The sequence below is a fragment of the Phyllopteryx taeniolatus genome, chromosome 16, assembly GCF_024500385.1.
Source record: "Phyllopteryx taeniolatus isolate TA_2022b chromosome 16, UOR_Ptae_1.2, whole genome shotgun sequence".
In the NCBI taxonomy this organism is placed as follows: Eukaryota; Metazoa; Chordata; class Actinopteri; order Syngnathiformes; family Syngnathidae; genus Phyllopteryx; species Phyllopteryx taeniolatus.
This window is the reverse complement of record NC_084517.1, coordinates 22,611,348-22,633,059: the sequence shown is the minus strand read 5'-3', so window position 1 is coordinate 22,633,059 and position 21,712 is coordinate 22,611,348. Positions and strand designations below refer to the sequence as shown.

Genomic DNA, 21,712 nt, shown 5'->3' with positions numbered 1-21,712 from the left:
TTTAACAGGAACGACAGCCGCCGCATGTCAGCCAACTCCGTCCTTTATTATTGGTCCTCCAGACCCTGCTACACAGTTCCTTATACAAGGTTCCCACTCTTGGATAGGACCTAATACCACAGTCGAGGCCCCAAATGGTTTTGCAGCTTTAATAAGACCGCAAACTTGCAGAAGCGATGCAATGCAGCGCGCATTTGCGGGTGTGTGGTTTGTCCCGCCCTCGTCAATTTTGTCCAATGGGAGCAATGATATAATTTAAAAATATCATTTGTTGACAAATTATGGATCGCTTGCAAAATGTAAAATGTGGAACGTGAAGTTCACCAAGCGAAAAAAATCAAGTCCACTTTCGCTCCGAACCAAAGCACTTTCCTGGTTGTCATTCTGTATCAATCACAATGACCAAAACATAGCGGTATGGAAATCGGCAATACTGGCCTGGTATTTACTTGGTATTGGATCGGAGTATGGCACACCGCTAGCTTGCAGCCAACGCGAATGATGTCACACACAAATAAGCACAAACCGTGTGAGGTAGCGGTCTCACGTGTGTTTTATTGGGCAGGTACATAACGTGCATCAAGTCACACACAGACCCGACAGTCAGCGGGGGCAGCAGATGGCCCCGCCCAAACGGACACAGAACGTTCCAAAACGTTCCGGAATTTTGAAGAGTCCAGGCAGCAATCAACACGTAAGCTCCATGAAAACACTCTTGTTACGAGGTCCAGAAAGCCAGAAAGACAACATGAAAATAACCTCGGGCCACATTTCCTGTTATCGGTTTCACCACGACTGACCGTTAAATCTCAACTTATTGGAACCTCGTCCTAGATATGTATAAAACAAAGTTAAGAGCAACAAAAATATATAATATCTTAGCGTTTTGCGGATTATGTAGGCACATTTATTTTTCAATGCGTCTACAGAGCAGTGGCGTATCCAGACAATAATGTGTCTGGGTTTTGGTCTTCAGCTAAAAAAGCATAAATTAGAAGTGCAGAGCTAAATTAGACAAAAAAACAATGTTCAAAGTGCTGGAATTTAAGACAGAATTGACTTTTGGGATCTTGGAAATAACCATAGACAGACTTAGTTGAAGGAGAGCAGATGAATGAGTTAAAAAAAAAAATAATAATAATAATAATAATAAAATAAAGTAGAAATTGTGCCGACTTTAATGAATGGTAAATATTTTGTTTCTCAAAAATGTAAAAACTTACAAATATATACACTACCAGGGGAAGAAATAATATGCACAGTGCCCTTCTTTCTGCATAGCACAATTAAAAACATTTGACTAATATTTTTGTCGTTGAAGCTATATATTTGTTACACAACATAATGACTAGCCAATGATGTATCCTTCATAATACCATTAGTTTACATTTATTGTCCTGTAGGTAGTTGATTACAATAGTTTGGCGCAATAGTTTAAATCTCTCTTGTATAGTCCACAGTTCTTGTCATTTCTATTCTAGTCTATAGCTAAGTTTTAAAAAAAGTTATGTGCAAAATGAAGTCACTCAGAAGAATATTTCCCTTTCCCTAGAAAAATAGGAGCCGTCTTGTAAACACACAGAACAACAAAGAGATGAGTTTTTCCCCCTTCAAAGTGTCCAATGAAATCCCGATGAGGCCTCGTCACTGATGGGAAGAACAAATGAAATAATTCCGCATATTCAATCGGGCTCTTCCGAACAAACAGTACTCAATGGCCATATTAGGTACTCTTTGCATTTAGATTTGAACAAAAAAGAGATTTTCCAATCCAGTGGTGCCTCGTTATAAGAGTTCAATTTGTTCTGTGATCACACATATACTGTACATAATATTGAGGTACCACAGTATTTGCGATGTTTTGATGCCCTTTGGTTAGAAGGTTGCTGACATACACAGCTTATTAAGAGGAGTTATTTCAAACAGCCCATGTTGTTTTTTCTTCGCAGTCTGGTCAAATTCCGATGAAAGCGTTACAAGACTGGCGTAAACACTTCGTAGCATCTTAATGTTAGCAGGATCGTACGCTCCACTTAACTGTTACTGGAACTACTACTAGACCAGAAGCACAGCACTTGTGCACACTACAGCCCAAACCATTGAAACAATAAATGCATACATTAGCAATTAGCCTGTGTTATGACCACTTTACCATGAGTGATGTTTGTCTCGAATAATGTTTGTCAACCCTCTTTTATTTCTAAAGCCCGTCTAGTAAGTTAGGCTGTCATCCTTTGGTGGAGAATTATGAATGTGAAGTAAGGCCCGGTACACACAAAGACAATCGGGCTGTTTTGGTGCCAATTTTGCCCCTTCCTTACCAAGCATGTCAAACGGCAGAAAATCTTACGTCTTATGAGATTATCCCATACGATGAGGAATCTGAGGTGTGTTAAGAGTGGATTTGTCCCGGTTTTAGGGTCCAAAGCAGATCGGGGGCCGACAATCTTAATGAACACGTTCAATATTTACGACCAACAATCTTCACGTCCCGAGTCACGACGCTGACTATTGTGGCATGGAACGGACAAAAGGTTTAAATCCTGATTATTTATTTGTTTTTATCTTCATGTGCGGTGTCTGTCACAGATTAAAAAAAATAAATAAATAAAAACTTGGAATATTTGAAAAATCCTTCTGTGTGTACCAGGCCTAAGGCGTCGCTACCTCCCACACACGAAGGCATCAAATACATTCACAAATGGAATTGTACAACTCGCGGCTGTCCGTATGTTCGAGCGACACGGCGGCAGGAGGCAAGAGGATGAACTGGGACTGAAGGAGCATTTTCACGGGGGAATCATTCAGGGTGCTGACCTTCAGACGACCCCGAGAGAGCGACGGAGATGCTCGGCCGCGACTCTACAAGGCAAAGAGGGCGTCTTCCGTCCGCTGGGCTTTCTTGTGAGCGCGGGCAGGATGGGCCGCGTCGTCGCCGGGGGGAGACGTGTCTGACGCTTTCGCTCGCTCCTCCAGAAACTTGTCAAACTCTGAGAGAAACAAAACGAGTCTTCAAAAAAAATGGAAAAATGCTAAATTGATTGGCTGTGCATTCTTTTCTTTTTTTTAGAAAATGGGTAAAAAATGCTTTAGTGTACCTTCACTGGTTACGCCTTCATCTGGAGGATCACCTTTCTACAAAAGTAAACAATGGCGGTTATTGATGCTTTTGTGAAACTATCTTTCCGTATTTTCTCAAATAAAAATGCCTCCAGTCAAATAAACACCTTGCCACAAGTAACTGCTGAGTGTCTTCCACGTGGACAAATAAAGGCCTCACTAGGGCTGCAGCCATCCAATATTTGTAGAACTGAGGATTCTACCGATCGGATAAGAATTGATATTGCATTATTTAATGTGAGGCGCAGGTATTATTTATGTCCACTTGGGGTCACCATCGTGTTCTCCTGTAGTATCTGTGACCTTGAGTGTGTTGGCTTTAAAAGGCGGGGCCTGGCCTGGGGAGTGACGTGGGTGTCAGCGAATGAGCGCTCGTGGATAAACGTGTTTATCAAGTTTGTTTTTTTAATTGTTTGTTCAATAAAACGTCATCGGCAGCTGTGTGTATCCTTGACTACTTGCGGGGGCATTACAATATGTGCAAACTAGCCGTTGTAGCCACAGTAAACCCTCGTATAGCGCGGGGGTTACGTTCCAGTAAATGAGGCAGAGATTTTGTACTTCAATAATGTGAGTTATTCGATTAATTGTTGCAGCCCTCTCGCTACGCCTTACCTCAAATAAACACCATAAAAGCAGATGTCATCATTACTAAATTAGCAAAGTGACGGTTTCATTCAGTCTGACCCATTTGCAGCAATATTCTTGAGCTATCATACAGATAAAGTGTGCATTTTGCAGAAAAGATATTGAAGAAAATGATTTTAGTATTCACTATTTGAGGTATTGAGGTACTCGCCTGCCATAAAATGACCACAGTAATAATTAACTAAGCCACTGCATAAGACAACAAGACCTCCAAAGACATATTTTGAATAAAATACAGAATGTTTTCAGTCCATAGACACAAACCCAACATGCATAAAGCCATAGTAAATATTACTACTACTACATTAGCATAAAGTATATACACATTACCGGACACTTTATTAGGTCCACATGCATTTTCTAATGTGCCGTCTTGCCAAATGTATCTTATTCAGCTCTTTTTTACACTTTATACAGTTACCTGCAGTGCAGTTTGACACCACTGCAAACTACAACCACGATAATAAATATTGTTAAACTAATACCTCTCTGGCCGTTTCAACATTGAACATTACGTTGTGCATGTGTTCCCAATGAAGTGTCCTGGTGAGTAAAGCCTCACGCTCATCTGTGATGTCAGTCATCGGTGGAAATAAAGTAAGATTCGCGAGAAGAAAAAGGAACGTGAAGTTAGAGGAAAAATGGATGGGGTCGGAAAAATAAAAAGTGAGGCACAGAAGAAAAGATGAGATTTGTTTTTAATCAAGGTAAATCGAGTCTCACCACATCAGCACAGAGCCACTCCTCTATGTCATCCATGACAGACGACTGCGATACAGGGATCTACGGAGCAAAGCCACGCACAAGCCAGGAAGCAGCCCCGACCGACAAAGCAACACAATGGAAACAAATATCACAACACACAAATCAAAAGAAGAGGAATCACTCATAGCGCAGAAATGAAGACAATAAATGAAACGGCACCAAAAAGGCAAACGCCAACCAACTCTCAAGTCTGCGCTGTCATTTTTGCCAGCGAGCTGCTGACCTCGACAACGCAAGTTCCCAGTTTTCTCGTCAGCTGCGTGGCGCTGACACGGCCCAACGGCTGCCGCCGAATGTCACGCAGCAGCGTTAATTATTCCACATCATCGGGGAATTAGCAAATGACTTCGCCATGATTAAGAGGCGGATTGGAGGAGAAAAGCGGGAAGGCTGTGGAGAGGCATCCGCACGCGTGGGCTGTGATGCTGAGTGACATTGAGAGGCAGCAAATATTTAGCGTGACCTTCATCCCAAGACAGCTCACGATGACCCACAAGTTGTTCGAAGACGCTGGCCATTACTTGTTTTCAAATACAAGGCAGAGTTGTTCTTTTTTTTTTTTTTTAATTATTCTTTTACACGTGTGTGTGTGTGTGTGTGTGTGTGCGTGTGTGACAAATGAAGCATGAAAAAACGTGTGAGAGCCTAGACGTGTTGCATATTGTCTTCATCATCTGTTATTAAAGAGTGCTTTATTGTTTTTGGGCCTCAATATAACCAGTAGTTATCTTATGTTTATCTTCGTAGGAGAGCTGAGAATGTAAAAATCATCTATAGCAGTGATTCTCAAAGTGCGATCAGGGTTTGGCAGAGGCTCACCTGCAATCATGAAGAGTAAAAAAGAAACAAATAATGATTAAATGCAATTCTTTTCAATATTAGTTCTCTGGTCTGTGCTTTACTGATTCTTTTGAAATCCAAGAACGTCCATGATTTCATTGTCAAAACTGCTGAATTTGCATATTTCCTGTCCATGTGAGCGAGATGCGAAGTGAGGCAGCAAATAGTCTCACCTCACCTCAGATTGCGCAATCCATCACTAAGTGGGTTGAGGAGGCTTGTGACTGGCATTGCCCGTTTTTGTCTCTCTTCATGTGTCCAATATAATGTTTTCAGACACATTCCGAATGAAAGCCAAACATGGAAGATGATATGACTAAAGTTACACAATTCTCAAAACTGGGCTAGCAATTTGCACGTGATCTAATTAAGAACGGACGACCAACAACGGATATGAAAGATCTACATCAAAGATCAGGTCAGAGAATATCAGCTTACCTGTTTTTAATGTCAGGCTGCTAATTTATAACTTTTTTTTGTAAATCTGACTTTGTCAGTGCCTCACCAGCCATGAACCTCGCCATACGGAAGTGACGAGAAGCACTCAAAAGGTTCTTATTCCAACATTTCCAGAGATAACCCCAACTTCCTTGTTACTCCATTCAAAACCTTACAGCTACAGAGTTCAAGTGTTAGTTGACGGGTCAACGTCACCTTGGACTGGGACGTGCGAGGCGGCGGCTATCTTAGGTCTTGTTTATCTACACCTCAACACGCGACTGCCAGACGGACATTTTGCAGTAACCGATACGCAGCATGGCTAACAAGGGAACGATAACCATGACTTTACTTTATTTGGACAAAGGTGATGTGACACGTGCAGGAAGTAAACATTGTCCCTAATCTGCGAATATATGTTGCGGCTGAGCAAGATCCTATTTTTGCCACAGTAACTTGGGACTTGTTGGAAACTTGACAGTCAAGACTTGAGACGTACAGTGTATATCGAAAGTCTACACACCCTTTTTCAAATGTCCGTTTTTTGTGATCTAAACAAAAACGGGACCAAGATAAATTTTTGTCAATACTGAAATGACAACATGGAACTCTAGCTAAAAGAGGACATTCCTTTGCACATTTCCTTTTCTATGTTGCGGTGGTATTTTTAGTCTACTGTCATTTTAGTGTGCTTATGAAACACGATGAATTGAGCTTATGAAAGAATGTTAAGGTTCAAGTAAGGCCCACTTGTCCGAAGGTCAGTGCGGGGATTAAGGTGAAAGGTGTCAGTAAGTGTTCAGAGTTTAGCAGCTACTATGTCAGTAGAATACAACAGTGGTGGGCAATATGACGAAAACTCTTTCGGTATGTATATATAGTTTTGGAAATGGAGTTGGCATGTAGCTTAAATAGTCATCCAGGCTTTAACTTAATGCAGCCAAATAAATACCTGAGCAAACACGATGCTCTGCCAAGTAAAATATTCAACACCAACGCTGGCGCAAAGCCATCCTGTTTATCGATCTGCAACATTTCCAAAGCGGCTCCGTCAGCTAAAAACAGCAGAGCCAAATTTGCGGCCGTAGACAAAACGTTGTCCTTAATGTGTGCATCTTCATATTAGCCATCACTGAAGTATCACACCCGTCCGTATTAGACATGGCGTTGGGATGGGGAACGTTTGCCGCTATGAGCTTTTATTGTCGCAGCCTAGGAGAGAGTGGCGTGAGACTAAAAACGAAGAGCGGTGGATAATGGATGAGGCCGGATGAAGCGGGCGGTGGGGTCAAACGAGGACACACTGAGGATGCAGTCCTCACCATTCCTTGGGTAATAAGCCAGCTGTCTATGGGCAGCTCCTGATCTGCTGGGTTTTCATCCCCTTCTACCCTCAGCTGAATCGACAACAGAAATACACCTTACTCCAGAGAAGACAGCTCACAGGGCGCAGCACAGACAGCCAAGTCAAATACAGTATGGGAGAAGCGTCTCTTTGAGGAGGGCAAAGACAGAATGAAAGAACGGAGTGAGAGGAAGAGGAAAATATGGGGAAAAATATGGGAAAAGGAAAAAAACAATCGGCACCGTCTATGTATGGACGCTCAGGATTTTCGAACGATCTGCGTGCACAGCGATACGGCACATGGACAAAGGTATTGGGACACCCTGCCATTACACCTACAGGACGTGAAATGGGAATGGTACGGAACTAACGGACCCTCCATTTGAAGCTTACAGCAGCAATCGCCGTATTTGTTCATCATCATCATGTATTTCAGCGGGTAGCAAGTTTAGGCACCTCACACTCGACCACAGTATGTGTACGTGTATGGTACAAACGGGGTATGCGTCGCGGGCGGGAGTAGAAAGTGTTGTTGCGATCGTAACAGACGACCACGCGGTTCATGCAGTGAATGAGGAACAAGTAAAAAAGCCACTGACAACCCAGTCGAGTGTTCCGGTGAAAGAACAGAGTCAATGTTTCCTTTCGGCAGGGTTTGGCGCGATTGTCACGGGACACAATATTCCGTGGGCCTTGAAAGATGGAAAGAAGGGGAAAACGGCTGGCAGCGAATGACTTAATTGATTAACACCTTTGTCCATATGGTGTCTTTTTCGATGTGTTCGCACAGAGAACATAATCTATCCAAAATGTGTTAATTGTGCAAACAAGTGTCGGTTCACTTTTGAGTGCTGAATTGAATCATGCATCTTTGAGTTTGTATCAATGCACACAGATGGCCCGGTGAATGCGTGTGTTGCGGACCGTCATCACAAGACAGACACACAGACAGACACACAGACAGACAGACAGACGCTTGCCGCGTCCGAGCAAAAGTCGCCTCCCCCGACGCGGTCGAGCGCACTCACCCCTCCCGCGTTGTGCTGTCGAACGTCCAAAGCTGAGGCCAGACCACCCAGAGCCTGAGGAGCTTCGTACTTGACGCTGTGCACGACAAACGCGTCAACAAGACACAAAGGAACCAACTGCCAATGTTGCGTTGCTTCTGCAGTCACCCAAATATTATTTTGAAGTTTACAAACATGGAATTGAAACAATTTAACCAGTTTTCAGTTGATCAAAGCATCAGTACAAACCAGTGTATTTTTATGGCTTAGTAGGGAGAATGAATCGTTTTTGGCCACACTGACGTTTGGATAACAGGACGCACAAGAATGGTGAAGACTCACTATAGTGTGGCGAGTTTTTTTGAGATACGAGCCACCGTTTGGACAATTCTTTGCTTTGACTTGCGAGCAAAAACTTGAGATACGAGTTCTGTATGGTGGTAGTGATTAGCAGCAGTTTGGCAGATAGTGAACAATTCTTGAACAAAAAAAAAAAAAGAGGAACATATTCTTTATCCTCTGCCAAGAACGATTCATATGAATGCAGCTTACCGAGGAGCCGAGACCGCCCCCGTATATATGTACGGCTGTATTAAACTTGCCCCAGGTGGCCGAGGCGCACACGCCAGAAGGAGCAGCACAATGTCCATTGAGTTGAAGCAAAACGTTACAAAAACTGTTGCATTTCTTTATATTCTATTTCATGATATGATTACTGCATGTTTTTGTAAAGTACAATATTACAGATGGAGTGCTAGTTTCTTCTTAAAAACAAAAAAAATTTTTAAGTTTTGGGTGGGAGGATGGAACAAGTGAACAGCAGTTGAAATAGTTGAAATGTATGTGATGATACTCCCAGCCCCAACACCATAATTAAATGCCAATTCTGTGAATCTTGACTATTTCTTACCAATGGATAGACATTAGGTCATCCAAATTTGGATTCATTAGTTATTGGCTGACTATCTAAACAACAAATCTTTTTGTTCTAAATTTGTATAAATAAATACCTCTCACATGTATAAGCTTTATAAAGTTTCAAAGATATATATATTTTCTCAACTTGCATTGCAACGAAGCCTAAAAACCACGTCGACATACTTTTTGCGCTGCTCAGCCAGAGAGCTGCTCCGAGTCTGGGCAAACATGTCAAAGTCGTCCTGGTTGCGGTTTGGTCGACTTGCGGGACTCACATCTGGCACGAGGTGGGATCCCGGTGGCAAGGAGAACAAGAAGGACAAAGCAGACATGGAGCTCGTTACGGAAACATGGACATCATCGGAACAAAACAGCATGATTGCCATCGTGTCGCGAAGGACGACTGTAAATATCACAGTGCTAGCTAGTAAATAAATATCATCTTTCCTGATGCTTTGTACTAATACTTGGTGATGTTGAGCTGACATTAGGTGTGATAATGACAGGTTCCTTTAGGACAAGGTAGCAATTATTTGCGTAATCCTGCTTGCATTCTAATTGCTGCGACATTTTAGTTGAAAAGCTGCAACTAGTCCCTAATTGACAGTTCCTAGTAGCCACTCTGAACCGAGTCCCAGGGCAGAGGCAGACACCTCCGGTGCGTCGATCGGGCCACGCGGATTCTGCTCTCTTCTTCTTACCGAGGCCGGCCAGCGCTGAGGACAGCGAGGCCGCGGCGGGGTTTGGGGCCGGCGAGGCCGCGGCCGCTGCGGTGCCGTGACGTGGCGGGCTGGACGGGACTCTGGGCGTGACCACGGCAGGGGAGCCGGGACCCAAGTCTATCAGGTTGTCATCGGTGGCCTCGCCCAAAATCTGGGAGAAGGCAAATGCAGTTTTTCAATTCCACTAGAAAATGTTACATGCACTCACATTACAGAAAACCCCCACAATAAATGAAAGTGACCAATTATTTATCATTTTACTACATAAATTCATCCGTTTCATGGTTGCGTTTCAATTCCAATTGGTGAATCTGCACTTTAACGAGAGTTGCAGGTAATTAATTCGTCCACTTGAGGTCGCCATCCACGCGTACAACCCAAGCGCATGCTTATGAGGCACGCCCTGCTTGCATGTCGACATGGTGTTAAAATGCCATTTCCTGGGTTAAGCCTTTGCTCAGTTCCTAACACTCACGTCCTGGCAATGTAGTCAGAAAATAGCATTATGGGTACTCAGAATTCATTGTGGTGATATTTTGAACTAAAGTAAGAGATGGAAGAAAAAAACAATCAAAATCAAGCTAAACGTAGCTGTTTACTTGCGACAGGAACAAATTCCTGCCGATATTGTTGAGTGTGTGCATTAGCTATTCGTCGGGCGAAGGTTGCTATTTGTGAATTTAGTTCATAAAATTCTGACTGTGGCTTTTGTTTAAAACAGGTAATGTACTCAGTAAGGTTTCTTGTTCTGCTTTGCACTACACTGACCTTTAAAAGTAATGTTGCGAGGCACTGAATCCAAAATAAATTAACGAGGGATTACTGTCGGTGATTTTGTGACTAGCAAATCGCGAGGGTTCGCCGTTGCACTGAGGGGCACGTGGACAGAAAACAAGGAAAGGTTGAGAGGATCAAATATGCTTTGTTACGTTTACTCATGGCAATGTTCATCCCTAGAACTTCGTCTGGGACTGAACATGGCAGCAAAGTCATACTTGCCTCCGTCAGCGAGCCGCAATACAAAGAGACCGAGCGCGCAGACGCATCAACAGAACGCAAACACAAACAGCTACGCGAGAGACGCCCCACTCCGCTCACGCATGACAAGCGTAAACTCTAAAAAAAAACGTACAATGACAGCACATCCAAATGAATTGCTGTGGATTGGGCTCTCCGACGCTGATTTAGGGCTGAATTATCTCTCGAGGCATCTGTATTTCCACACAGTCAATTTGCAAATAGCTTCGCATTCAAACAGCTGACTTTCTCTAACCACAAATATCAACGACAATAAACGCATTCAGAGTAGTGACTGGCAATACTCACTCACCCCTTTGTTCTGAGCGCCTCTCCCCGACCTGTACCTCTCGAACCTGTAAGCAACACAACCCAGTCGGAATGTTGCATGGAATTCATTTAACGGCATGTTTTTCATCAAAAAATAGCCAGAATTATGGACCGCGTTGACCGCAGATTAGCAGAAGACGCGTTCTTTCCGGCTGAACGCACCTCTCGTATCGGAGGAATACGTTGTTGAGGTCGTCGTTGACGTGCAGCAGCTCCTCGGTCACTTCCTCGTTGGACACGCGCGAGATGAGTTCCACCACTCTCTGCTGCATTGCTCTGCATGTCCTGTGCAGCTCCTAAACGGCAGCCAGACAATGAGTTGAAAACATTTTTAATAAAATATATGGATCTGATTCTATATGGTGAACATAGTTGTAAAAAAAAAAAAAAAAAAAAAGCATATTGTAATCTGCATCCTCCATCAAACCTGGAGCAGTTCGAGATCGGATCCATCTTCCTGGCCGGGGACCATCTCGGTGAGCATCTCCGACAAGACTTTAACGTTGCCTCTCACGATGTCCAACTCGCTGCGCAACCGTGCCACCTGCGAGCAAAGGTGCTCCAAAATCATTTGCAAGCATCAATGAATGAAGAGAAGCAACGGACAAAGGTGGGACTCACCTGTTGGGGAGTTGCTGTGATGGGCCCGCGTGGCGAGACCTGTGTGGCAGGTGAGTTGCTGGCAGGTTTTGGAGATGCAGCAGCAGTGCTGCTCGCCCCCGGGGTGAGGTACTTGATCATGGCCGGGTCCACCTCTGGTGTGCCCTGGGAGGAGAAAGATGCGTCAATTATATGTCGTTTATGAATGCATCTTTCCAAACGTAGGTGTGATTCTTTACACGCTGCGGTGTGTGGATGGGGGACAGTGCATCCAAATCTGCCATGGGGAACTCCATGCCCTTCCTCTTCAGTTCCTCGTAGATGTGCACCACCCCAGTGAGATCAGGACTACTTCGGAACGCGTCGGCCCAGGCCTACCACACGCACACGTGCAATTATTCGCTCGTTAGAATTTTTGGAAAGCTAGTGCAAGATCAAGATCAAGATCTTACAATTTGAAGGATCCTCTAATTGCTTTCTATGAACTCATTCACCGCCGTAGACATTTATGAGCTCATTTTCTCTGCTTCTTGGGCAGAACCCTAACCCATGACTACGAAAGAAAGGAACAAGCTAGAAGAGAAGAGAGTCTACTCTTTCTTTTGCCAGGTTCGGTGCTTCTATTGTCACAGAACACAATGCTCCAATATTCGAGACAAAATGCTCGAAAACTCAACGAGTTAACAGCGAATGGTGATCCATTCCCTGATGATTCCACAAAACGTATTTGCCATTTTATAGCGTAATTGGATCCTTGCCAGAAATCAACACAAGACGAGGCAGGGTTTTTTTTTTTTTTTTTTAATAATACATTTGTATGATTCAGTCTAAACGAATGAAATCATTACCTTTCAATCATTTTGGCCAACTTGTCTTTTCATAACGCAATGTTTTGTACATTGATAAGTGTGTGTGTGCTTTTTGACCCCAATACAAATGCACGAGGTACCTGTATGAGCGACAGCACTTTGTCCTGCACGACGCTTGGCGGATTCGCTTTGGGGGAGATGATTTTGACCAAAACGCCATCGATGAAATCTCGGTTGGCTACCTGAACGTGAAACCTGTGGCCGCAGTTCTTCACACACGTCTCCACGACCTGCAGAGTCAGAAGATGAATGAAATGGGTGGAGGAAAAAGAGAGGAAAAAAAAAAAAAAAGTCTGCTGATGTGTTTCACCGTAAGCGCCAGCATGACTTCTCGGTAATTCTTGTTGCCACCGAGTCGTTTCTTCAGCGCCCGCGTGGCGTCTTTTGGCCTAATGGGAAAGAAGAAACGCATGAACACCCGAAAGAAGGGACTCCTGCTGCAAAGAGACATTGACGTCTTACGCTGTATTTTAAAAATGAAACCACTTCCATTCATCTGAGATGCGTCAGTTTAATTGAAAATTGTGGTTTTCATTTCCAATCTACTCTCTTCACTTTGACTGAAAGCACACTTGACTCCACACAAAGCAAATCAAAAGTTGTGTTTTATTTAAATGTCTCACTCTTATACTAGAGAGCATAATAATAATAATAATATCTTTGTATTTCCTTTCCATATAATCCGAGACAGACGAATGAATACATTTAGCTGTAAGAAATTAGCGTATTTCTTGAAGCCGTTCCAAAGTATCATTTTTGTCAGTGTCGACTGTGCGGGTGATGAATTGTTTTTCATGGCACGAAAACAGATGAGCGTCCGCCTGTGGGTGGAGGTGTGCGACTGCGACGGAGTCAAGCCAGCTGCCATTTCGTCGCCCGCGTGAAGACTTCAGCTGCCTGTGTCGCCGCTGCACACGAGAAGCCGTTGCGGCTTGACTGCGCCGCGTTACGATTCGCCGCCGCTGCATGCATGTTGCACTGTCGCACGTTAACACTTGCAGCTTAAAATCTCCCCAATTGCATTGACAAACTGGCCGAATATTTGTGTCGCATGTACGAGAGCCTCGACGACGATTTTGTGTGTCGGGATGAGGAATGCCAAAAGAAGGCAAGAACACAAGAGCAGCGGGGGGAAGAAACAAGGAAGCATTTTGAACATTCCTCATCCTGATGATTTATCTAAGTGAGGAAGTGATGAGCTCAGTACAAATTCCTGCATATGGGCGTTCCTACCAGAAGTAAATGGAGAAGCACTTTCGGTGACAGCTCGAAAAGCTAACAAAAGGCTTTTTGTGGTGGCCGACCGCAGATTATTGCTCGAGTCGGCCAGGAAAACAAAGAGAGCTCCGTGACCAACCGGCGTGGGCGCAACCAACACGGGAAGCAGAATTCTTTCCACCGACCCTCCGCACTGGCGCTGGCTCATTTGCGCTACGATAACTCACCCCTCATCGGTCTCGTTGATGATGTCGCAGATCTCCATGTTGAGGGCCCAGTCCTCATTCTGGAGGCCTCCGTCGGTGGCCCTCTCTGGAAGAAGAAATGCAAACGCTTACCAACGTATTCGCCGCCAAAAGTTTGCAAAAAGCGGCGTTCCCCGTTTCGCCAAACGTTTTCGAGCATTTTCAGAACCGTAGAACATTCTGTTCTGTGAGCCCCGAAACCTACCAAAAGAAAGAATAACACACTGTTCTTTCAGAGCGGTTTACAAAAAGCTGGACGAGATCCACCTCCACACCTAACGTATAAATATGTCGATGACAACGAGTTAAAAGACAAAAAACACACACACACACACACACAAACTTTCATTTCATCTTTAAATGTAAAACTTGGTATATATTTGTCCGAAAAGTCGCGAGAAGGCAAATCCAATACCGGATCCATTTTTAAGGAACTAACAATAACAAAGGGCGTCATTCACTAACCATCTTGTGCTCTTTTGAAGAATGAAAAGGCGGTATTCAACAATGTACATTTTCTTAAGAACACTCACAACAGCTTCTTGCATTTTCTTTGATTCTGCAATAATATCATATTAAACGATCTAAAAGGCCATTAAAGTGTATATTCCTCACGATGACTTTATTATTTGTTTCCAAGAACAAATGGAGGCTCCTTGTTATCGCGCTAACGGCTGCGTGCGTGAAATGACGGCGCATTTTATCCAACGGCACTTCAAAGTCGACTTCAAACGGACAAGACTTAACGCATCACACGCTTCGCTCAAAGTCAAAACTGTTGCGTAAGCAAAACAGCACGCAGCGGCAAACTCTAATGCGGATAAGTGCAAGATGAAAAGTGGGCTTAAACGGTGGATTAGACGCTTTTGAGGGCTTGGAGAGGAAGAAGCGTCTTCTTCGAAACCCGCAGCCCTCGAGCAAGATGTCATGGCCAGGCCAAGAGCCTCTCACTGGGCTGCATTTTGAAACACCGCCACCGCTGACTTTGAAAGAATTAACCCGCCCGTCTACGTCGACTGCCGTCTCTTGGAATCTCGAATCATTTGTGGTGTCAAACTGTCAATGCCTCCCCGCTCCCAGCCCAGCCCTGGGAAACCAGACCCCACCGGCAGGGTCTGGCGATTACGAGGCAGGCGGTGCCATGCCGTGCCAACGAGGAAGCTGGCCCTCTCTAAATCCTGCCATCCACACAGGGTTCCGCTTTTCAGTGCCATCACCAGTCCTCTCTTTGCTCAGTGGCACACATCCAACTTGTCCTTTGTGACAAGCACGCTGAGAAAAATGAGCAAACAAGAGGGGCGAGTTTGCGGAATTCAATCAACTTTTGTACAAAAGCTTGCTGAACTATTATCAGTTTAAAAAACAATTCCCCCCAAAACAGGCTTCAATTTAATTTTCTGTAATATTCAATTACTTTGAGAGGAACATTATATTTAGTTGATGTCTCTAACGGCTGAGTGTAACGTTTCCGAAAAAAGGAAATGCCAGTAAGTAAGGAAGACCGCTCCCTTCAGATTTCATGATTACCTCCAGCAAGGCAGGCGTCTCCTTTTCACCCCCCGTAATGAATAAATGAAATAACAGCAAGTCAGGGTTTTCAAGCTTTGTTTCCTTAAAAGGGCGAAACCTGCTGCGGTTCTGAAAGGGTTTCGTCTTGGAGCATCTTGCAAACACCCAAAAACCGAGCGGGACGCAAGCGCACCGTGCGCGAAGGGTCAAAGGCCACTACATTAGGTACACTTGCACAACACCGCCTTTGCGTACAGAACAATGCTCCGTTTGTTTTGACTCAATGAATGAGGTATTCATTTCGTATCGTTATCATGGTGGTCGTTGGTTGCAGTGGCGTCGAACTACACCGCATCGTACTGACAGCGGTTTCTAATATTAGTTGTAGTCTATTAATATATTAACTGTTTACATTTTGTGATTCTGTATTTGATTTTCGGCATCTGCGAGTCTTCCCTGTAAGAAGAGCTGTGCGAGATTTGTCAAAAAGGCTCCATGACTGGTGTCACATAAGATGTATTTCAAACCCAGACTAGAAACCAGAAGTGTTCCCCTCGTAAGTAACCCCCCCGGAGCCTCCCGCGCTTTTTCAGCTTTCGACGCCACGCCTTCTTCCAGGGTCCTCCGCAGCTTTGTCGTCACGGTCACCTTGACGTCGGGCCTCGAGCTTGGGTAAGAGCGACAAAAAAGGTGGAGCGCGGAGGGACGTCGCTCCAGCACGGCCATCTTCTTCTGGTTCGCTCAGGGCATGTGAGTTGCCGCGTCACAACTCTCACCTCTTCTCGCGCACTGAAGCGGGAGGTTTTTCCGAGAGCTGCTGGGACGGGGAAAACTCTCAGTCTGTCGTGTGGCTTTGAAATGGAAGTTGATGTGACACCGGTTCACACACACCCTGTATGAATCAAATGTACTGACTTCATGTTTTGGCCTCTCATACTGCATTGCTACAAAAGGCAACCAACATATTGGAAACACCTCCCATGAATTACAAGTTCTGCACACAGCTTTTAGTGCTGCAAGCGTATACACTTACATTATTATGAATGTCTATGGACGTCAACTCGAAAAAACGTACGTTCTTGCTTCATACTTTCAGCAACTTTTCATATCTAAAGTTAGAATTCACCACTTGAAGGCACAGGCTGCTGTCGAAATGTAAGTAGTTTTCGCAAATGAATGTACTTATAAGGCAATATATGTCGCTCGACGTTGGCCCGCAGCAAGGATGCTAGCTGGCGCCTCTCGCCAACATGTTCGCCCGCGGATTATGTCGTCAAGCCCACCGCATAGCATACTTGTCATTTTAAAAGAGGACGTACCGATACATTGGCCCACGGGAGTGCTGTAGGGATTTCCGAGTAAGAACTCCATTTTGACAGCAAACAATAACAACAATAAAGGAGGAAAGGCGGAGGCCCGCGGGCTGTACGCAGAAGCCCCGCCTCCAAAGCGATCCGATTGGACACAGCACTTGCACAACTTCAATGTGTATGCTTGATAATGCTGTCAGTCACGGTAAGCTTCCCTTGGTCTCGACATGCATTTTCATCGGCCGAAATTAATTGCAGTGACGTTTTAAACTGTGTCCCCAGTGTCGTGACTTACATTCCCAAAAACGATACTAGTCAGAGATCGCAGTTGGGAGCTCCGAAAGTGCAATATACGCTTCGTCGACGTGTACCTTTTTATTGTCGAGCGTACCTGAACGCAGCACGCAGTTGCTATGTGACAGCCTGTAAACATTGACAGGCGGAAGTGGAACGTGATTTATTGTGACATACATCTAGGCGGCTGTGCTACCACAGGTAACCCGTATCATCAATTGCAGTCAGGCGAACCGTAACAAATGTTGATAATGCCAAATGGGATCACTTTCACGCCAAATGACCACGCCTTTTGTACATTAAAAGTACAAAATGCAACGTTACATGCAGTATACGACACATTATGAGATGCAGTACGTGTATAGGTTTTGTGTGTGTGTTTTTTAAAAACAATTTCAATTAAGTACAGTATTACATTTAAGCTCATGATAGTTAGCAGTTATCCAAATGTCTATCCCTGCATTATCATTTGACCTGGAAAAATCGGGATGCAGATGATCTTTTTCTATCTTTTGAACAGGCTGTAACGTCAAGTGATGTCTACCACCCAGGAAACATCCAACATCAGCGGTTATCATGATAAAACCCCCATTTACATAGATGAGGAGATTCTGCAGGAGGCAGTACTAGAGCAAGGTCTTCAAGATCAAGCTGAACGCATTGCCAAGAAAGAGGGAATCCGCTTCAACGAGGCCCTCAGACTGAGTCTGGAATACAGAAGTGAGTGGGGAAATGCAGGCTTCGTTCGTGCTATTGAACGTGTTTGTGTGTACAACGATGGTTTTCCTTCCAAGACATCCAGAAGATTGACCACCTATGGGAGTTCTCTTCGTTAACCAAGTTGAATCTGAACAACAACTTCATCAAGAAGATCGAAGGATTGGACCACCTCGTTAATCTGACATGGCTCAGTGAGAAAACTGTTTATATATTCCTTAAAGGCAATCCAGACTGACCGTCACGGGTTGATATCAAAATGTCGGTCGTCAATTCGGCCGAGTCGGGTGAGCTTGTTGCCATGGCGATCACTCTTTCGGTGCACCGACAGGGAGACCAGACAAACAGCAAACTTGAACTAATAATGCCAATTGTTTGGTTTTTTAGATCTGTCATTTAACAACATCAAGAAAATGGAGGGTCTGAATGGTCTCCGTAAGCTGGAAGTGCTGAATTTGTCCAACAACAGAATTGCTCTCATCGAAAACATGGACAGCCTTATGGAGCTAACCATTCTATGCATTGCGAACAACAAACTCCATCAACTCAACAATGTAACTAAATGTACAAATGAAAATCGAGCCCTTTTTGGGCAACGGTTTTCTAACCCAAAGTCACTGCGCTGCAATTTGAAGGTGGTCTACCTCCGCAAGTTCAAGAAACTCTTCACCCTCAATATAGATGGCAATCCTATCCCTGAGGAGAACAACGAGGAAAAGTACACCCTTTTCCTCGCTGCCTATTTCCAGCAATTGAAGTTCCTGAACAACATATTTCTTAATGAGGATATAGTAAGTGACACCGAGGGCAACTCGTTGACATTCATTCATTCACCTGCCGTGAGATTGGAACGTCGTGAGATTTGCATGTATGACTTGTATGCGCGTGCAGAGAAATAGGGCCTCGGCCAAGTACAACCTGGACATCGAGGAGATGAACCAAGGAGAGTTGCAGGCGCAACAAGCGGCTGAGGAAAAGCGAAGGCAGGAAGCTATACTGCAAATGCATGAGGTGGGTTCAATAAATGGATTTTGTCGGTCATCGGAATATCTCCTGATGTCGCCGTTCTCATTTGTCATCCAGGATGCGTTCGTGGAGCAGTTGAATGGAGATTATTTGTACAACAACATCATCCAAAATGACACCGAGTTAAGCAAACTCCACTGCCTGCCGGGGGTGGACGAGTTACTCGAGGCATATCCTTTGTCGTACTGGAGTCAAATCTGTTGTAACTACGGTTGGCAAGTGTTCGTACCGATACCTTGACCCTCGCCATTTACATTCGAGCGCCAGCTCACCGACCTGTGCAACCAGCTGTTTGAAGTCGGCTTGACCGAGTACAAGCGAAGAGACGCCGAGGTGAACTTATTCTTCAGTCGACTCAATGCGGACGTGACGGACAGGCAGCGAAGAGCATCCGAAGTACTGGCTGATTTTCAGATGCGACATAAGCGGGTGGGCTACGCAGATGTCCGAACCTCGACATCAACTCGGACAGCTGAATCGCGACGATGTTCATTCAGTTCCCAATTGAAGAATGTGTTTATTATTGGGTGGAGTGTATTGGCGATGTCAAAGTATTTGAACTCTCAGTATGATGCCGGGAAAAAAAAAAAAGTGTCCGTCAAACTCGAGCCTTACCGTCAGAAGGCTTGGAAACAGCTCTTGTATTGGATCTGCTGCCGCCGATGTATTTGGGTGCTGCGCTCTTCTGCAAAGTAAAAAGTATGTGGCTGCATCGACTGCTTTTCTAGAGAACGGTGGATTTGCAGGAGGCCCCAGAGAGTGAAAAGAAGAGCAAGACGGACGTCTGCCTCCAAGAAATCAAGGTTTTGTGTTATAACCTGATGGCAGTGGAATTTCAACTATACAGCTACCTGGAGGTACGTGCCTTGTGAGATATTATCAATCTATCTTTTGTTATTTGAAGTGCAGTATATGCAGATGATGAGGTGTGCAAAAGTGAACTTGTAAGTGAAGCGATGCTCCTTCCAGGAAACGGTCCGAAGGTTCGACAACAACATCTCCGAGATGACCGCCAGCTTCAGCGAAACCGCTCAAGGCATATATCCTTTACACGTCCACGCCGCTACTCGTCGGGTTGATGGGATTTGGATTCCAAACACTCACTGCTCTTGCGCTGAACTCGAACAGTGGAAGCTCCAGAAAAAGAATGATCGTAATCCTGACTTCCTTGTCATTTCCAAATAAGGTTTCCCGTGGGAAATGGTGTGAAGTCCATTTCAGTGAGTGATTCTTTCACACACCGCTAGAGTGAGCCTCTGTACCACTCTTTGACTTTAGATAGCCGGTGGGCTGAACTCACACTCGTCTAGAAATTCTGTGACATCCCACCTGAGAGCGGCTTCGACTCCACATGGTGTTTGGCTTTTGAGGGCTCACTTTGCTTTTCCAGGCCTCCCTTGACTCGATCGAACATTCGTCCACTGTCGAGAGCTGGAGGACAGCCACCATCAGAAGATAACGCAAATCGCTGTCACCACGCTGGAGGTGGTGGCCAAGGGCGAGGCCGAAGATGATTTGCCAGATGATGTTAGAATGGTCGGTCTCCCTAATTAGAAATGTGTCTCGGAGCTTTGGACAGCCGCGGCGTCCTGTCGCCGGTCACCTCAATAACGTTTGACGCCTTTGTTGCTCGATGTAGTTGTTCTTGGACAAAAACACAGTGATGGACACCCTGGCCGCCAGCCACGATAACCATCTGCAGACCATCAACGACAGGGAAACTCAGTTGGTTACACGCGCCGAAGCCTGGAAAGTGGCCCTCATTAAAGGGGTAAGAAGCTGAAATGACAGAAGATTGTGTTGCACGTGTGCAGGCGGCTCATGTTGTTCCTCTGCGATGGCGCAGATCGAAGACACCGAACTGAAGAGGAACCGAATGCGCATCGCAGATCTCCACAGATACGCCGACTATTTGAGGGCGCAGCTGAAAGAGTTGATGTAGTGCAAAGCCAATGATTGCAGCCATTTTGAATGGATATGTGAGAACAATTACAAGCGATGTTATTTTGTCCAAAGATCTGGTTTTTCCACAACAAATACATATGTGTCCATTTGACTAGTTTTTCCTCTTGCAATGTTGTCAAATCATAGTACCGGTGCTCTCTCTTGTAAAGAAACCTTTACAAGAGAGTTTCCCAACCCGTATTTAGCCAAGGCGCTCACTTTACAGTGGAGAAATCTCACAGCGCACTTGACCAAAAACAAAATGTCACAAAAACTCACGATGAGCTCATCTGAATTGACTCACAAACTGTTTAGTTGAACACATAAAGTTTTTATTCTGCTGTATGAATGGCAACAGGTTTATAAACGGATGAATTGTACATTCTGCCATCCAGTGGAAGAGCATTCAGCACCACATCTATTGATTCTGCTAATAACTACACGTCACAGGCAGAGGTAGACCAACAATTTAATGAAATCCAATTTCATCCTCTTATTTATTTACTAATTATGAATAATAAATGACTAGAAATTCTAAAGCCATACGGTTACTGCAGCATTCTTACTGGTGCTTTTCCGCACACATTTCTTCAACAGAAGACTTTGGATCTCCTTGTTTATTTTTTGTTTTGCAAATAAAGTTGTCGCATCCGTATTTCTCCAACGTTTGTGGAAAAAAAGAGTTACAAACTATGGCGTCAACAAAGAAATGTTGTCCAAGGTACGAGAAGGAGAAACGTATTTCACCGTCACGTGTTTCTGTGTCATCTATCGCCCTATTACTACATGTCCCAGAATGCCTTGCGGCGCCAGCGCGCCCAATAAATTGC

General features: G+C 44.5%; 2 protein-coding genes across 6 annotated transcripts; one reads left to right on the top strand and one right to left on the bottom strand.

The window, feature by feature from the left end:
• Nucleotides 1-530: 530 nt before the first annotated feature.
• Nucleotides 531-17,068, bottom strand: LOC133466211 (TOM1-like protein 2). 5 transcript variants are annotated; one of them, XM_061749691.1, is made up of 17 exons: nucleotides 16,911-17,060; nucleotides 14,065-14,149; nucleotides 12,930-13,008; nucleotides 12,700-12,849; nucleotides 11,990-12,124; nucleotides 11,772-11,915; nucleotides 11,578-11,694; nucleotides 11,313-11,446; nucleotides 11,134-11,176; nucleotides 9,783-9,954; nucleotides 9,265-9,358; nucleotides 8,185-8,260; nucleotides 7,134-7,208; nucleotides 4,492-4,551; nucleotides 3,099-3,135; nucleotides 2,818-2,990; nucleotides 531-1,647 (listed from the first exon to the last, which is right to left on the bottom strand). In XM_061749691.1, the coding sequence occupies exons 1-16, from the start codon at nucleotides 16,960-16,962 to the stop codon at nucleotides 2,863-2,865; spliced, it is 1,581 nt and encodes a 526-aa protein (XP_061605675.1). In that variant the 5' UTR covers nucleotides 16,963-17,060; the 3' UTR covers nucleotides 531-1,647; nucleotides 2,818-2,862. The 5 variants fall into 5 exon arrangements, with proteins under 5 accessions (XP_061605675.1, XP_061605679.1, XP_061605676.1 ...); XM_061749695.1 differs by having other exon boundaries at nucleotides 531-2,990; nucleotides 16,911-17,068; XM_061749692.1 differs by lacking the exon at nucleotides 7,134-7,208 and having other exon boundaries at nucleotides 531-2,990.
• On the top strand, nucleotides 16,192-21,537 carry drc3 (dynein regulatory complex subunit 3). Its single transcript, XM_061749972.1, has 13 exons — nucleotides 16,192-16,341; nucleotides 17,716-17,915; nucleotides 17,990-18,106; nucleotides 18,300-18,466; nucleotides 18,548-18,703; nucleotides 18,804-18,923; nucleotides 18,996-19,110; nucleotides 19,195-19,625; nucleotides 19,667-19,795; nucleotides 19,908-20,012; nucleotides 20,343-20,474; nucleotides 20,578-20,709; nucleotides 20,785-21,537. The coding sequence occupies exons 2-13, from the start codon at nucleotides 17,732-17,734 to the stop codon at nucleotides 20,878-20,880; spliced, it is 1,884 nt and encodes a 627-aa protein (XP_061605956.1). The 5' UTR covers nucleotides 16,192-16,341; nucleotides 17,716-17,731; the 3' UTR covers nucleotides 20,881-21,537.
• Nucleotides 21,538-21,712: the final 175 nt, after the last annotated feature.

Bases quoted from the DNA above. Each gene is read 5' to 3' on its own strand.
- LOC133466211 (XM_061749695.1), bottom strand. From the start codon at position 16,962: ATGGAGTTCTTACTCGGAAATCCCTACAGCACTCCCGTGGGCCAATGT. The intron at 12,850-12,929 runs GTGAAACACATC...CTGACTCTGCAG, and splicing joins AAGTCATGCTGGCGCTTACG to GTCGTGGAGACGTGTGTGAA. The intron at 9,359-9,782 runs GTAAGAAGAAGA...ACCTCGTGCCAG, and splicing joins CTCAGCGCTGGCCGGCCTCG to ATGTGAGTCCCGCAAGTCGA.
- drc3 (XM_061749972.1), top strand. From the start codon at position 17,732: ATGTCTACCACCCAGGAAACATCCAACATCAGCGGTTATCATGATAAA. The intron at 18,107-18,299 runs GTGAGAAAACTG...TTGGTTTTTTAG, and splicing joins CGTTAATCTGACATGGCTCA to ATCTGTCATTTAACAACATC. The intron at 19,111-19,194 runs ATCCTTTGTCGT...CGCCATTTACAT, and splicing joins GGACGAGTTACTCGAGGCAT to TCGAGCGCCAGCTCACCGAC.